This window comes from Lepisosteus oculatus, chromosome 9, assembly GCF_040954835.1.
Source record: "Lepisosteus oculatus isolate fLepOcu1 chromosome 9, fLepOcu1.hap2, whole genome shotgun sequence".
NCBI lineage: Eukaryota > Metazoa > Chordata > Actinopteri > Semionotiformes > Lepisosteidae > Lepisosteus > Lepisosteus oculatus.
In genome coordinates, this window is record NC_090704.1 from 15,690,164 (window position 1) to 15,707,973 (window position 17,810).

Below are 17,810 nucleotides of genomic sequence, written 5' to 3' on the forward strand. Positions count from 1 at the left end.
TTTTTCAAATGTCTTTGAAAGACATCTGAAGAGATAACTTGTGCACAGCTAAAAGTAAGATAACACAGAACTGTATGATGCTGTACAGACCTACAAAGGGCAAAACATTTAATGTTATTTTTTGGTTATGGTATTCTGAAATGTGTTTCCTTGTTGTAATATAAATTTTATAGCTCTTGTAGCTTAACAGAGTATTGATTTACTGTCATCATAATGTCTCAAGAGCTATATAAAACTCCACTGCACACATCCTGTAATAATTATTCCTTGCATTTTAAAGTATTTTTTATACAAATTGATTTTAAAGTATTTTACTGTATATATAGTAGGGGGACACACTTTATCCACCACTGGGTGAAGCAAAGTAACCATTATGCAAGCAGGTCCATTTCTCAGGTGGAGAGGTGAGAAATTGTTTTGTCAATGCAATACATTTTAAGAAGGGCCGATTATACAAACCCTGAGCAGAAGCAAGGCACTGTGTTTAACACCCATTCTCTCACAAATAGTGCCATGGGATCTTTAATGATCAGGACCTCGGTTTAATGTTTCATCATAATGATGGCGCCTCCTACAGTACAGTGTACTTGGATATCATACTGGGGCATTGGTTTTGAAACCACAGAAGAGTGCCACCTATTGGCCAATCAACACTACTGACTGCATCAACTGGATTTTTCTGGGAAGTCTTCTATTCTAACACCGTCTAGGCCCAGTTGTGCATAAAATCTGAGATCTGATGTGATCAGACTACACCTAAGTAATACTACTGTGACTTATAGGTGGCTGAGAGGAGATCAATTATTTATATTACATTTTCATAGACTTTTCATGGACTCCCATTGGTCCTTATGTCACCTCTGTAATGTGCAGGATTGTTTCTTTTTTTGTGATAATATTAATTTGCACATTGTTTCTAGGCTGAGCAACTGAGGGACAAGAGATAAACTTGTCTGTTTGCTTTCTGAAAATTTTAAATGTGAAGAAACAAAGACTTACTGTATATAATATGACAAATCACAGAATGTGGGAAAATCACCAGAACCACAGGATTAAGTTGGAGGATTTTAAAATTATCCTTCAATCTCTCATTTTTCTGCCAGTCAAATAGTCTTGTGCTATGATTTATGTATTGTACAAGGTACATATAAGGATTCACAAATACACTTTTCTGTGTAGGGTTGTTCTTAGGTACAGTATACTAACATAAAACATAGCAAAGAAACGATGCAAGGTGAGAGAGAGAGTTTCTGCTTTCCCACAGATATAAACGTACATTTGTAACACAAGGATATTGAATTATGTGTTTTCCTACACAGTCTATTTATGTGACTGTTTGTACATGTATGTCATTGCTCAATCAGGACTTGTGATAACCTGAGACGTATTCATAGCTTTTTGATGATGTGCTCCACTGCCTCTCCTAATGGGACTGTCATTTACTTGTTTAAGAGCTTCAGTTCTGGGCCATAGCTATCTTATCAGATTCTGATGGAATGGAACAGTTCAATTACTGTCATCAAGCCACTTGAAAAGTTCCTGCGCAAATATGGATTGTGATAGAGCTGGGAGATAGGGGGAGGTGGCACAATTTCAATCTTCCTTATTTTAACCAAGGATGGGTGGAAGGGTAAATGCAAGAGCTGAGCAGAGATCAGAGGGCATCCCACAACCCCCTAATGCTGTTGCACTTGGTCTGTGGTGATTTTGCTTATGAATTGACTTCATTACATTGCCAGTATCTTATTATCTCTGCTTGCTGTACTTTCTTGGACACTGCTAGATGAGGGTGAAGTGTGTTTGCTGAATAACAAGTGCACATTTGTATCACATTCAATCTGCCTCAGTGGCCTCGGATATTGATTGAAATTCCTGTTATAGATCTATGTATGTAAACCACTGGGTAAAGCACTGATAAATGTGTACATTCTAGAAAGAATGGATCTGTCTTGTAGACTGCTGTCTGATGATGACTCATAGCCCTCAGAATACCACTGCAAATACCACCTCCCCTCACGGTCAGCCAAACCTGAACCAGTGCGTTTGTGTAACTCCACCATGCTGCAGTTAAACAAATATGGAAAAAATATGAACATATCCATCAATTCAATGTCTTTTCTGAACTGAAATTTAAATGTGTAAAAACGCTATGATTTGCAGAGACAGTGGTGTCAACAATAATTCCGGTTACAAATCTATAAATCTCACAACTAAGTCTGCAAACTGCTGAACCAGAGCACTCCCTGGTGGTGTTTACAAGCATGTCACCTGAAAATGTTAAATTGGTTTGCCAGCTTTTATAAGATGTAACCTACAGCAAATCCGTCTTATGAAGCTAAAAGCAGTTCGGGAGAGTTTATCCTGTGCATCATTAAAATTAAACTTAACAGAGATCATACAAAATAACATTACAAATTGCACCCTGAAAACTTGAAGTTTATTTCTTATACCCACCGAATTATACATGATCGGACTTTACCACGGCAACCCCTCTACTCCTTGGTGAAAAACCTAGACATGGAGACAAGCTCCTCAGATATGCATGCTTTCCTTTCATCATTTGACACACTCTGAAGGTCCACAGCCCCTGACAGGAGAGGTAGCACTGACTGGAGGAGCAGGGCACCTCTTGCTGATGTCACTGCAAGTCTGCTGGTGCACAGTTACTGTTACTGCTCAGTTACAGGAGTTACACAGTAAGCTGAGCCAGCCACTGGGTGCTCATGCAATTTTACGATACCCCTTGAGGATCACACTTGCTGTAGCTAATAAAAAGATCCAGACCTAAACTGGCGATGTGAGGAGTATAATGCTTGACCTGTGCTCTGAGAGAATGACTTGTTGTGCCAATTATCTTTTACACTTTCATCTTTTTCATATCATTCTGCACGTTTACCTAAATAATTACACTTTATTGCAACAGACAATATATACTGTATACTTGGATACATACAAATATGTCTATATTGACATTAAATATTCATACAATATTACTGAAATAAGTTAGACAATGTGTTTTGGGAATGTTTAATCTTATAAGTCAGAGAAAACTGCAGATGTGTTTCCTTAGCCTTACTTACAGGCTTCAGAAATTTAAGCTACCTAAACTATGGGATGTTATTCCCTGTAATTAATAATCTTTGCTAAAATTTAAATTAAAACAAGTATCAAACAATACAACAGTCATTAGTTTTTGCCATTTTAACATACATCAAAATAATCTGTTTTTGTGGGGGTTTTTACGTACAAAAAAGAGATTAGGACCTGAAATAAATTCAGATTTTCCCACACCTGCAAATGCAAATACCAGACAAAAGGTTTTCACTGCAAAAAATAACATTACCTTTGTTAAACAGTCATCGTCAATTATTTGGTTTGGGATTTTCAACTGGCAGGTGGATTGAAGTTGTGATTTAACTAACCTGTCTCCAGTGCCTGTTTGAGCTCCGGGTGTCTAGGAGGGCTGAGAGGGGCTCTGTAGAGGGGCTCGCTTTCCCACCCTAAAAATAAAACACAAAAAACAATCAATAACATTTCCTGGATATCTGCAGCTCCATCCACTTCCTTCAGCTGCTTATTCATTACACAGCTTTCCAATATGGACGCTGTAGAAACTCATCAGATTCAAAGATTGGCAGGAAAATGGTTTGGTTTTAATTCTTTCCTCATTATCATTCTGAACAGATTTCTGAAAAGAAAGGTTTTGAGTCTAGAGTCTCAAAATCTTTTTTGGGGTTAGGGGTTAGTCTATTTGATAGACTCTAGGTTTTGAGTCTATCCTTAGGATAGAATTCCAGAGCTTTGGAATTCTATCCTGTCACCCATAGAATGTAAACTAGCTTGGGGGACATACTGCATAGATGACCAGAGTCAAATGAACAAAGGTTGTGAAGTGGGGAATAGACAGATAATAAGTCAGATAGGTACACAGATGCCACACCAAGTGTAGAGCCTTATAGGTGAGCATGAGGATTTTGAAATCAACTCAAATCCTGAATGGAAGCAAGGACTTGAAGACAAGGTAATGTGATCACTTGCACGCATCCTGGTCAGGATATTGTCTGCTGAATTCTGAACATATTGGAGTTTATTCAGTATGGATTTAGATACCCCAATGAGAAGGGCATTGCTGTCACCATTTCCAGTAAAGACAAATATGTTAACAGCTTTTCTACTACAGTCAAGAAAACATAGTCTAGCGATATTTCTGAGATGGAAGAATGATGTTTTTCAAATATTCCACACATGTGGGTCAAAAGTCAACCCAGGATCAAATATCACCCATAAATTCTTCAATTATGATTGAAATTCAAGCACAGTGCCATTCACAGATAGGATTACTGCACTGGCTTTACGTAGGTGCTGGGATGAGCCGAGAAGCAAGACCTCAGTATTGTTGCAGTTTTGTAGTTTAAGTGACGCAGTCTCTTTGAAAAGACAGTAATATGTCATGTTTAAGTGTCAAAAGCAACATTTAGGTCTAGGAGAATTAGGATAGGTATAGAACCAGAATCAGCTGTCATAAGAAGATTGTTACCAACTTTAACAAGGGTAGTTTCTGTGCTGTGTAATTATCCGCTACCAGATTAAGGTTTAATGAGGTGATAGTTAAATTGCATTCCAATAGCCTGTTCTAAAAAAAGTTATATATCAGAAGAAAATTTTTTCCAGAAAGAAAAGGTTTTCCAGAGTCACGTTTGGGTTTTTTAGACAGAGGTGCAACTGAAGCTGCTTTAAAGGCCACTGTTACGACTCATTGCTCAAGGACTTAATTATATTAGGGCAGAGGGCTGGAAAACAGGATTGAAGTCAAACAGAATAGGATCTAGTAGACAGGTGGTGGGTTTCATATGCACAACCAATTTACTAAGGCAATGCAGTGTCAAGTAGAAAAAGACAAGAAAAAGGAGAACCAGTAAATACAGGCATGCAGGGAGGAGGTGTAGTAATGGCAAGCATGACGAAGAGAATGTGCTGGATATTGTCAATTGTGGTTGTAAAAAATCAGTTGCACAGTTAGTATGAGGCAGGTAATGTAACAATTCTGTGGAATGTCTTGATTATTTAATGATAACACAATTGGAATCAGGTCACAGCTGAAATAAACTGATCTTAGTGTAGGGTTTGGTCTGTCTGACTATGTACAGTAAATGGATTTTAATGTGTCACTGGCAACCCACTGAAGCTAACAGGTGTGAGCCTGGTCAGTACCTGGATGGGAAACCTCCTGGGAAAAACTAAGGTTGCTGCTGGAAGAGGTGTTAGTGGGGCCAGCAGGGGGCGCTCACCCTGCGGTCCATGTGGGTCCAAATGCCCCAGTATAGTGATGGGGACACTATGCTGTTAACAGGCACCGTCCTTCGGATGAGACATAAAACCGAGGTCCTGACTCTCTGTGGTCATTAAAAATCCCAGGTCATTTCTCGAAAAGAGTAGGGGTATAACCCTGGCATCCTGGCCAAATTTCCCATTGGCCCTTATCAATCATGGCCTCCTAATAATCCCCATCTATGAATTGGCTTCATTACTCTGCGCTCCTCTCCACTGATAGCTGATGTGTGGGGAGTGTTCTGGAGCACTATGGCTGCCATCGCATCATCCAGGTGGATGCTGCACATTGGTGGTGGTGGAGTGGAGTCCCCATTACTTGCAAAGCTCTTTGAGTGGAGTGTCCAGAAAAACACTATAGAAGTGTAAAATTATTATTATTATTATTATTATTATTATTATTATTATTATTATTATTACTTCTTGCGGTAAATAAAGCTTGGGAGAGAAAGTTATTCCCTACCCTGTCTCTCCAAAGCCTCAGTGAGTCTCATCACCACTGTGGAAGCCTGATCTGGAAGCGGCAATAGTTCTGCAACATCACTCTGCCCCAAGCAGCCTGTCAAAAGAGAATCGCAGGGAGAAAACACAGAGATTAGGAATACCGCTCTAACACTGATCTGCCTGATTAACAGTGTAGTGTGCAAAGTCCTCCAGGGGAGCAAAGCTGTGGGTCTGAATCATGACACATGCTGAAAATCCAGCCCTGGAATTTTGAATCTATATATAACCCTTAAGAAAGCATCAGCTATATGTTTTTCACAGAGGCAAGAGAAGAATAACACTATTTTAGCCTGGTACAACTAAAACTTTCTATTCCATATTGCTTGTGTTTATAAATCCTTTCAGAGCATGTGCTTTTTAAACAATGTGTTAAGGTGTTAATTTTTAACAAATAAAAAACAATAAGATCAATAGTTGGATATTATCGTTCTAACTCAGGTAAACACTTAGCAAAAACCAGTGCTGAGTATATCAGTAATGTAGTGGAAGTGCCCAATTACTGCCAGAGTTTTACCACCAGAGACCCTAGCTCTCAAAAGGAGCCACTGTGTAATACAGTGTACAGGGCTAAGTTCATGGCTATATGACTGGATTCACAATCACTAGCTCCCTTTGTGGTGCTCCTGTCTTATTTAAAAGATTAAATGCATTCAGAGTTACAGTGCGAACAGGTTTTACCCATCCCATTCCAAGCAGAGTAAAATTCAAACCAAACCCAAGGTTACGCATATTTTTTCTTTTGTTAGTTTCCCTGCATCTCTTCAACCCCTGAGACAGAAAGGTTTGTACTTAGAAAAAGTCTAGGTGGCAAGTCTACAACCCTCCTTTTTGTACATCATTCGGTCGTCATAGATCAAAACATTTCATTATAGCTTCCCGATCAGCAGTGTAAACAGGAATGACTTGTTGTAAAGATTCTAGACATTTACTGGAACACTATTTCGAAGACCCATTTCTTCTAAAAGAATCAATTCTCCAGTATCTTTACCCTTTAGTGTTTTGTTTTAAATACTTGGAGTTGAAACCTGGGGATTAAAAATGATTGTATTCAAATATGAATTGCAAATACATTGATACGGTCACGCCCTCTGCAGCCAGAGGGCGCTCCTTCTCTGTCCTTTCTCTCATTTCCAGATCTTTGCTGTCCTTCTGGTGTTTCTCTCTCTCTGGGACTATATATTTCCGGGTCTTTCAGTCTGCCTTGGCTCAGCACTGACGTTCGGATGTCCTGAGACCCGCCTAGCACCAGGTCACCCCACGTCCACTACCTGAGGGCATAGGCTTCTATATGGCATTCCCTGAACAGCTGAGCCCGGGCTAACCCCTGTCTCGCCACTACGCATAGGGTCTTTTACGCTCTCCTGTCATTCCACGGTTCGTCCTTTCCGACATCCGTGACAGATACAGTATAATTCTAACATGCTGTTTTATGTACAGTATATCGAATAGCTCTTGAATTAAGGTCTGTCCGGTCATCTCATTTATTGCAGCTCTCACTGAAAGTGCCCTGCCATTTACATTGGTGAAATGGGAAAAATACTGACCAGCCATTTCAGAGATGTCAAGTCAGAGATGATCAAAGATCTTTCCAAGATGATAGTTCCTCATTTTACCTGCCCCAGCCATGTCCTTGCACATGGATCAAACAACTCCTATTCCAGAAAGACATCAGAAGCTAAATGTATCCTTTAACTAGGTTCACACCTTCCCCATGTCCTCAATTATCAACTAATTTGTTAGTAAAGCAAAATTGTTTTTTCATTTATTCACAGATTTTGGTTTCCACACAACCCCTATAATTTGTCTCTTTGGCCCCTTTCTCATGTCACCTTACCCATTCTCACATTCACTTTATTTTGTTTTCCTTATCACATATTCCTGATCTCTCCCTCATTCACCCACATACTGTAATATAAGTGTAAGGGAAATTTTCAAGGCTATGCTATTTATTTGCATTATATTATAAACATGTGCAAACCCTACAGAAAAGAAAGTCAGAAAGCAATGGTCATCTTGGCACCATTTTAAATTGTGCTTCAATCACCATTTTATCGTGTTTCAATGAATTATACATACAGCTATTTCTAATTAAGGGAAATTGATTACTCACAGTTGGTCCCATACTGGTGTATTAATAGTAATATTTGTATGCACTTCCTTGTAATTTGCAATTGAAAGCCTAAATCAATTTATCTGCTTAACAGTGTGGTGAAGACAATAAATGTGTATGCTTGGACATTGACCTATGTATACTATGAGACATTAAAAATTAAACAAATGCTGTTGGTTCTAACTAAAATGTGTTGCTTTTTATATTCAGTATACAGTATAGTGTGCAGTATATTAAAATACTTAATGCTTTTATTCTAGCTGAAAATATGTATGAGGGACTCAATAACAAACTGTAAGTCACCGAATATGTTAATAGCATCAAATAAATACTAAATACATTATCATAAAGTCTCACATCTCTCAGACTTTAACTGATGCGTTGTAAAAGTAAATGCTGGTTTTGATGCAGGTACAACTTAGACCTCAAGATCCATTGAACAGCATTGTAAGAGTACATGTGTAATGGATGCACATTGGTATTCAAAAACATACTGCACATTTAATTGCAAATCCCATCCTTTCTGATTTCTACAGAAGAGAGGATAGGTTATGAATGTGCAAACAGACAAGAGACGGAAAAGAATTTTAATTTGCCCGCTAGTTCCCTTTGTTGTCACCCAACTTGTGTGTTCTACTTTTTTTCACTTGAGTGACATTAATACTACTGCTCAGAAAGAAAGCAGTGACTGAATAGACTCCCAGAGCCACTCTAAATGAGCAGCCATCAATTTGCTAGAGAAAATATAAAAAAGGGAAACAACAAAGGGTGATAATGAGCTTCAAATTTGGGTGTCAAACTAGAACATTCTAGAAGGAAGATGTGTTATTCTGCAGACGAATGCAAGGCCTTGTACATTGTACATAACAGGCATCAGGTGCATAGCAACTAAATTTAATTCGGTGCAATTCAGTTAACATTGCTGAATGGCGACACAATTCCTTTCAGCAAAGGATTTTATTCTGTAAAAAAATTAAATCAAGTGAAGGAAGGTGGGGCTGCTCTGGTGGTATATTTACTCCAATTCCTTGTACATTCAAAGTAAAAGACCTGTCAATTATTACATAAACATCCACTTTTTTTAAGGCATATATAGGCATGAAGCACTTTGAGGCAATACCCAAAGGCACATGTTTCTCTGATCCTTAAAGAGAAGAGCAAAAAAAAAAGCTGGGCTGCATTTTATTTAGAGAGCTACATGCTCCTGCTGTTAATAATCTTAGCATGAATGTACCTGTTCACCTATGGTAAATAAAACACTCCATTCAAATGCTGTCATTTTTGTTTTTACTGTATGCATCAGTGCAGGATACAGTATCTGCTTCAATACCCCCACCACTTTATGAGGGGGCTTTAGTCATTCAGATTTGATCCCTCTTCTATTAGGAAGACAGAAACCAATTTCTCAGGCTTTTATTTGGCTCTCCCCAGGTCCTCACGGCACTGCTTGCTAGAACTTGGGAACATTTTTCCACGCATGATGATGGCATATTATGGGGAAGATCAGGATTTTACCAGAAAGCTATTTAGTTAGAGGGACTCTAGGGCAAGTTATCAGGAGGGAGCAGAATGGTTTGCATTACAAACACTCACTCACACACAATATGCTCTTTTAATTCACCAGCATAGCCTGAAAATTATTTATTATTTTAGGGGTTTTAAAAGGCCATGACTTTATGAAGTGCACATTTTACCCTTTCAATTTTCCCATCGTGTTCCTAAATACCACATGAACTGTTTTCGTGGGTAATTATGAGCGTGTGTGTAGAAGTGAGCACATGTGAGTGTGTTTGTGTGGCACGTGTCTTTCTGCATCGTAAACGGAGACAGAATATCTCTCATCATAATAAATCTGAAGTTACTAAAAAAGTATCTATCATTTAAATAATATCAATTATATCTTAGATAACCCCTATTCTTTTAGTATAAGGCCTTCCTTGAATTAGTGATTGATTAATTTTGACTAATTAAGCCAAGGTTAGGTTCTCTATTTGTTAATTAATAGAGTACCATGGTTAGAATATAAATAAAAATGCCCTGTTGCTCTTCAGGATAAGGGTTACAGGGTTCTACTGTATAAAAATCTACCAGAATATTTTACAAAAACAACAGCTGCTCATTAGGAGAATATTTTTATCGTAACACGATCATAGCCTATCATATTCACCTGCACTTGTAAATTCAATTATGTTGTTTAATTCTTGGGTAAAATATTCTGATTAACAAAATAATTTATTGAGAATGTGAATGATATTGACTCATTGTGCTGCAACAAATTATTTGCATGACTGTAAAACCTATTGAGAGATGCAGTATCTCAGAATCTCACAAGGAGGAGCTCTTAGTCTCTTTTGTGGCTTTTATAAGCTTTGAGGCTAAGGAACAGCAATGCACATTTCTTTGATTAGGACAGCAGGAGAGAAAGGTCTCTTCATTTCAGATTTCAATATTATAAATCAATTTTTTTTAACTAAGAACTTTAATAGGAAGTTAACATGTAGAAATAATCACCCCCCTGTTTAAACCGTTACTTATTAATTACACAACTCTCGTCTGATTGACAGTTATTTCCTTCTTACTACAGTACTTATAGGTGTTTACCTCTCACAATAATATATTTCCCAAAACAAAAAAAAAACATGGGTTAAAAGCAAAAAGAATTTCTATTTCATGTGAATCAATGTCATTGTGAACAGTACTATTTCAAGACTACAAGAAGTCCCCACCTAAAACCTTGTAGTTGTAAATAGGGATAGAATACACCTGTGATAGTAAGCACTCCAGCCAGAATCAGAATATAATAGAATACAGAAAGTAAAACAATAACAAAAAAGCCTTTCTTAATGAAAAGATTTAGAGTTGACATAGCTTACAGTCTGAAATCCCTTCTTTCCTTTGGGATGGTGTTCCAGTCCTTAGGTAAGGAAGCAGCTGAGATTGCATGGAGGGCAGCAACCAAGTACTGGCTAAGTACTGAGCAGTCAAACATTGTTGAGAGTAGAATGTAAATAGAAGAATTTTAAACTCAACTTGAAACCTAGAAGAAAGCCATAGCAAAGACCCCAAGACAGGAGTGATGTGATTTGCAGGTGACCTAGTGGGGATTCTAGCTGTCAGATTTCAAAGAGATTGTAAGGTGTTAAGGGCAGTTTTAGAGAGTACTGAATGCATTACAATAACCAATCCTTGAGAAAAACACTGCAGGTATCAGATTTTCTACAAACAGAGTTTTACGTTAATCCTGACAATATTTCAGATGGAAAAATTAGGTCTCTGCAATATTTGTACTTGCGGTTCAAAAGTCAATCCAGGATCAAAGATCACCCTTTGTTTTTGGCTTTTAGCAGGACTACAACAGAGAAAATATCTGCAACTGTTTCAGCCTACGTTTCACTCCCTGAGCTCCCAGGCTCAGTTCGATATATCACAATATATACAGTAACAATATATCAGTTTGATATGGGATGAATGTGGCGCAGCACCCAAACAGAAGGTCAGTCTCCCATCATCCCGCCTGCTCTGCTAATTAATAGTGCACACTTGCTTCAGTGAAGGCCTCAACTCTAATTTGATTAAACTAAATCTTCATTTTTTTATTTTTCCTCACCTTTCCTGTCAATAAATACTCTTTAACCCGTGACCCCATTCCTCACAACCTTTAACATATTCACACCGCAAGGAAAGCAACTCTCTGACGGCTGAGAATGAGATTCTTTCCCTTCCTCTCTCCACTTCACTCTGTTTTCTCTGAAATCAAATCTGACTTATTTTATTGCCTCCAACTGCAGACTGTTCTCTCACGGGGTAGTTCTGCTCCCCTGCTGTGAGGTAGTATTAATCTAACAAGCAGCAGAACACGGCAGGACTCTTCTGCCTCCAAACTCCTGCTCCCCCAAGCACTGTACAGTATGTGAAAGATTTCTTTCTGCAAGGCAGGTCAGTTTCTGCACAAGCAACATTGTATTTAATATGTAAAAATATTACTTTTACTCTTACAAATGATTTACTACAGTAATGCAGAAGGATGAAACACCTAAGACACAATGTGGATGCTGAGTCTTTAGAGTGTTTCAAAAGGAATGTCAGTAGTTAAAGCAATTGCATGCAAAACAATAGTGCAAAAGTATATCTTCAAACTAATTAATCTGGCAAGTGGCATCTTGATTTTAAATAAATTATTAAACTGTATTCAGAATTTAAATCCAAGATTGGAACAGAAAATTGTATACAACTCTGAAAATCTTTTAATTCCTTTTCTTTTATCTATGCACAGATGTGCTTTATTTCTCTAAAGATTTGTGGGGTGTAGGTCGCAAAATGTTGGTTGTATATTGTTAGTAGTGAGGTTCATAATAATCAATGCTGACTCCAAAATTTAGTATTTATGGCCACCTACACAGCAGTACCACAGCCATCAGAATATCACTTATTACACAGACCAGAGGGAACCATTAATGGTTTATTTTTTGCTGTAACGGTGTCAAATGAGAGAAAGAATTTGATTTCTTCAGAAAACACCTTCTTCCAGTATCCATGAGAAGTCTATGATGATGTATAAAGAGTATTTGACTTTCCATTTAAGAATTTGCAAAAATTGCCATTGATAACTGCCAATGACTTTGAATTGTGACTTTACCGTTGTAGGAGCTCTGTATTGGAGTTGATGACAGATGTTTTCAGCCAGTCAGTTGTGCTGCTGTTGTCTAGTCAGGGTAAACAGATGGACCAAAAATGCCAAAGCAGCCTCACCTTGACATATGCCTGTCTGCAACATTGCCGGAGCTCATCTCTTCCCTATTCCCCTGAATTGTTGCGGCATCCCAGCATGATGAAAACTGGCAAATCTGTGTGTCTAGTCTGTGTGCTTGCATAGCCTCACAGACACACATTTCCTATCATCCCTCCCATAAAATGTATTGTCTCACTTTTTGCCATTTCATTCTCAGCCGGTAACAAAAAGTGCCAAAAGGAATCATGAACTCTTATATTTTCTGCAGGTCACATGTCACTGCATCTCACAATATTCTACTCAAGTAGGTTTCGTGTTGCACAATAGAAAATTAAGCATGAAAATATGTGTGGCATTGCTGAAGTGTTTCAGTATGTTCAGTGTCAGTCTTGGCCAGCCTGTCAAGCTCAGCACTCAGTGGGGTTGCAGCAGCTAGGAGAGAACTCTCGCCCATCCTGGCATCACAACCTTTCTCCCCTCGCCAGCTGGCTTCCCGCATCTGTCAAAGGTCGTTTCTGGGTCTGCTGCATACTTGCAGAGCAGCCTTTGGCTGAACTCTAAAACTATAGTCTGCTAAAACAAAAAAGGATAAAAAATAAACTTGAGCAATTAATGAACCGAATTATTGAATTCCCATGGAGCACAATGGCAACTATGTCCCTGCCCTTTAGTCCAGGAGATTAAAAGCCTTCCTACAGTAGATACCAACCATAAGAGTAAGAATGTTTCATAGTGAAAAAACACCCCTCATCAGTCTCTGCACTGATTTCCTCATCAGGGTCTGTGAAGAAAAGGACCAGAAAGAGCAGGTCAAGAGGGAGATGCCAAATACAGCTTGATAAAGAGGTCAACTGCGGGACTTCCCAAAATGCAACCACCTGGCACTCAACAGTCCCTGCCCTTTCTCTGCTATTATCCTCTAGCCAATAGGGAGGAGGATTGCATGGGCGGAGAAGACAAGACGCCAGCTTTAGCCTCAGTAAACATGCCTCTCCAATTAAAACAAGGAGCGGCTTTCTGTGCCCACACTGTCCTCTGTGCTGCATTAAACAGCCATCTTGACCATTTTATGGGACTACTTTTTAACTGCGGACAGCGGCTCTTCCGTTTCGCAACACAATCTCCATCTCACTGTCCTCCAAAGCAAATCTAAAGAAAGAAGCTACAATTGTGAGATGTAAGTGTTCACATCAGCTTGTTCACATCAGGCTCCATGTGCTTTAAAATACTCTTTCCCTGTTCATAGAATGATTTAAACACTTACATTGTAATTGTATCTGTGTTCCTGGTTTCTTTTGTTCATGCACAAAAAAGACCAAGCTGAAGTATTCTTTATACTATATGTAAAATATGGGCACATAAAATACAGAAATTCATGTTAGCAGAGCTGCTGAGTAAAAAAAAATGGTTTGACAAACATACAGTATAGGAAATCAGTTTCTTCTTGTAAGATGTTATTTCGGGTGTTGTCATTTGTGTCTGAAATTATGGACAGTCATGGTGTTTTAATGTCTTACTGCTCATTTTCACTGTATCTACAAAAACTTATTAGATGTCTCTCATTGCCAGAATAAAACAAGAATAGCACAAAATGCACTGAATGCAATGCATTCAGAATAGCTAATTTTTTAGCTGATAATTGACGAATGTTTAATTAAAAGGGGGAGATGAAAGCAGTCTGTAACTATTTGTGGCTGCTAAAACATTCAAAAGCATTATGAAAAACCAAAATGTAGGGCAGCACCCACAGCTCTATAAATAATGTATGACTTGTTAAGAAGTCTTTGCAGTCTTCTTTATGGCTTATATAAAAACAGGCTGCGGCATTATACACAGGTAGTCTTAACTCAAATGTAATTTGTGTTGACCGGTTCAATGGTATGCCAGGGACAAAGTTATGCAATGGAGGACAAATAAATGAGGCCAGTAGTTAGCAGTGGACAAAAAATGCATAAAAGTGCTCTTTTGCTCTATCAAATACACAGTTCTCTTTGCTTGTGAGAAGATTGAAAACAATAAGCTTGTTTTCTTCTTTTGAATTACAATAATGGTCAATTCTATTTGTGTTTTGTGAACCATGAAGTCTCCTTTATACTTTATACTTTACTACAGAGCATTTTTTACACTATACAAACACAAAGACAAACAAGCATCTGATCTCCCTTCAGGCTCTTCAGCATCATTTATTTAGTAACATTCTAAAATATATAGGCCAAAGTTTGAGAAATTCAGAAAAACTAAGTGATTGATCCCCATTATAGCTGAACTGCTAATCAGTCTTCATGTACTGATGTGTGGTGAGCGTTCTGGCGCACTATGGCTGCCGTTGCATCATCCAGGTGGGTACTGCACATTGGCGGTGGTGGAGAGGAGTTCCCATTACCTATAGAGCGCTTTGAATGGAGTGTCCAGAAAAGCGCTATATAAGTGTAAGCAATTATTATTATTATTATTATTATTATTATTATTATTATTATTATTATTATTATTATTACTCAACATGTACTGAGCATTCAGACCCTTGTTCACACAGAACAGTAGCTGCAACACAATTTCTATAATTCTTGTCGAAAAAGAATCTGTGACCAGAATACCACTAAACCCTATAATTATTTGGAAGAGTTGTTTCCCAGTGTGTAAGTGCCATTAGCAGTGTGTTTTACAATTTCAAGAACATTTGGCATAAATTATACTCACCTCAGAACAGAGAACATCGATAAATTAGAACGCTGTTGGTTCTAAATAAAGATCAAAACCCCATTAAACACCCTTGTTCTGTATAATTGTAGCCTCCAGCTATGTCCTGTTGTTTTTTTATTTTTATTTTTTATTGCTTTGCAATGTTATTATTATTCTATCCAGGTGGCCATTGCACTGAAGTTGTGTGAAGCTGGAGTGCCACAAAGAGGCATTACTTCATGAGAATGCTCGAGGCTTGGACAGCATGACACAGACATTGACTGATTGCTGCTGGCATACATTAAGCTAGGATGACCTAACTGCTCTTCATTTTGCATTGAATTTAAACTGACACTCAGTCCCCCAGTCGTATGTCCCTGTGGTTCTCAGATGCACATCTTTAAAGATTGCATTTATTGATTATTTTAACTTATTATTGGCAGCATCTTGTGAATACACACATGGCGTTCTCATCAATATTTCAGTCATGTTTTGTTTTTCTTTCACATAAAAACCATTGTATAGATGACTGCTGCTTTCAGATTAAATACAAATATTAAAATGGAAAAAACTCCAGTTTTCAAAGCTGTCTTGTTTTGTGCAATGGACATTAATAGGGCAAAAAAAACACTACCTTGAATTGTTTGGATATGTAGGGCTTGAGATAGACTGTCATTCCAGACGGTGCACAATCTGGTTTTGGACATTACAAATCTCTTTGACTTGCTACTCATCATGAAAACCTGCTACATAATTTTAAAACTCTCAGGGGTAAGCAGGTTCCCATAGGGATTTATACAGGATACTGGCAAATGCCAGTTCTGAAGGCAAGCGCATTACTTTGTTTCTAAAATGTCCAGACACATAGAGAAAGAAACACTGCTGATTTGCATGTACTACTGGAGGGACTGCCCATTACAATATTAAAAATATTGATTGATCTGTCAATTGATGGGAGTGTAAGAATATGGGGTTACCCTTTAATGGCTCTTTTCCATTAGCTGCATGCATCTTATTGGTCCATACTACGGACAGTACTGTATACACAGTATGACTTTGAGTAAGTTAAACCCATGGCTTTCACCACAAAGCCTTGCAATGCACATACAGAGTAAGGTTAATCACCAAGACAGAGCAGAATCCAGATTTACTTTAGACTAAATAAAAATGAAAGGACAAAATGCTTGAAATGTAATGCTTAAGACTGGAATAAATATAAAGGTAAAGATCCATTCTTATCTAATAAGCATGACAGGTACAAACTGATCTTTTTCTAAGCTAACCTGTTAAACAGCAAGTTCGGGGCACAGCAGTCTATCAAGGCTTATCTAACCAAAGCTATTTAAGAAGCTGCCTTCCTCTATTTTATTTAAGATCTTTTATTGCATGCAGTGAACCTAAATGAGACATGTGACTGTCAAGGGGAAGGGCATGCACATCAATGAGCAGTCAAGTGCTTTAAACAACGATGAAAACAATGAACACTGATACTATTTTCACACAGCCGCATTGTGATGAAAGACTAGAGGTTATTCCAGATGTTGACAATCAGCCTCAGGCTCTTCTTCATTGACTTTCCTTTTCAGGCCGAGTAAGTGACACTGGGGACAAGGACTCCGGATTGCCTTTGTAACTGTAGAATTGCTCTTTCAGCAATTGAAGATGTTAAATAGGATGAAGGGAGTGAGATCAAATATTTTTTTCATATTTCTTGACCTACTTTTCTGTAAGACTAAAACTGTTCCTGATTCCAGATTATGCAGCCTGTGCTAATTGGATCACCATCAGAATTGTGATTTTTTAAATTACAGCTGATCACATACTGTATACACCTACAGTTTGTGGTCCGTCATCAAAAGATAATTATAATTCACCTTTTCACCAAAACCTTATCTTTTGGAGGATATCCTAAATAGCCTACAGGTCTGCACTCTGGACACAATGCAATCAAATCAACAATGCTTCCTTAAGCCAATAGCTGTATTTGTCTGCTGACTGCCTAAGGACACAGAAAAATGCCAAGCAGATCTAACTATGTACAATGAAAACTGAAAATCAATTGTGATTAAATAAATAGGTCACCAAATCAGCCTTTTAAATGAGGTTAAATCAGGACTCTGGCCTGAAGTCAAACAGAATACAAAAAATACATAATTTATCACCAGAGAGGGGAACCAAGTCAAATAGAAAATGAAGCTTACATTATATCAGAATGGAAGCATTCTAACATTCAGAATGTCACTTAATGGATTAATTTGAAATTGTTCAGTTAAAGTAGATTACATATTTCCAGTTTTAAAAGATGTAGTGATAGATTCTTGCAGAAATGTTACAAGAAATGTCCCCAAAATGTGTGGGTCATTGTTTCATTAGTGTGTTTTAAGCACAGACAACTGTGGTGAATGCAATGTGTAGGGCCACTGAGAAAATAGTCAAAATGTCAGAAACAGCTAGCGGCTT

The 17,810-nt window shown here is 38.0% G+C and overlaps 1 protein-coding gene across 1 annotated transcript in view; it reads right to left on the minus strand.

The window, feature by feature from the left end:
• pik3r3b (phosphoinositide-3-kinase, regulatory subunit 3b (gamma)) overlaps positions 1-17,810 on the minus strand; it is a 161,963-nt gene that overhangs the window by 104,486 nt on the left and 39,667 nt on the right. Inside the window, exons 3-4 of the mRNA XM_015355569.2 lie at positions 5,792-5,887; positions 3,423-3,500 (exon numbers count right to left, since the gene is read on the minus strand). Of these exons, the coding sequence (XP_015211055.2) occupies positions 3,423-3,500; positions 5,792-5,887 (174 nt within the window). The remainder of the gene's footprint in view (positions 1-3,422; positions 3,501-5,791; positions 5,888-17,810) is intronic.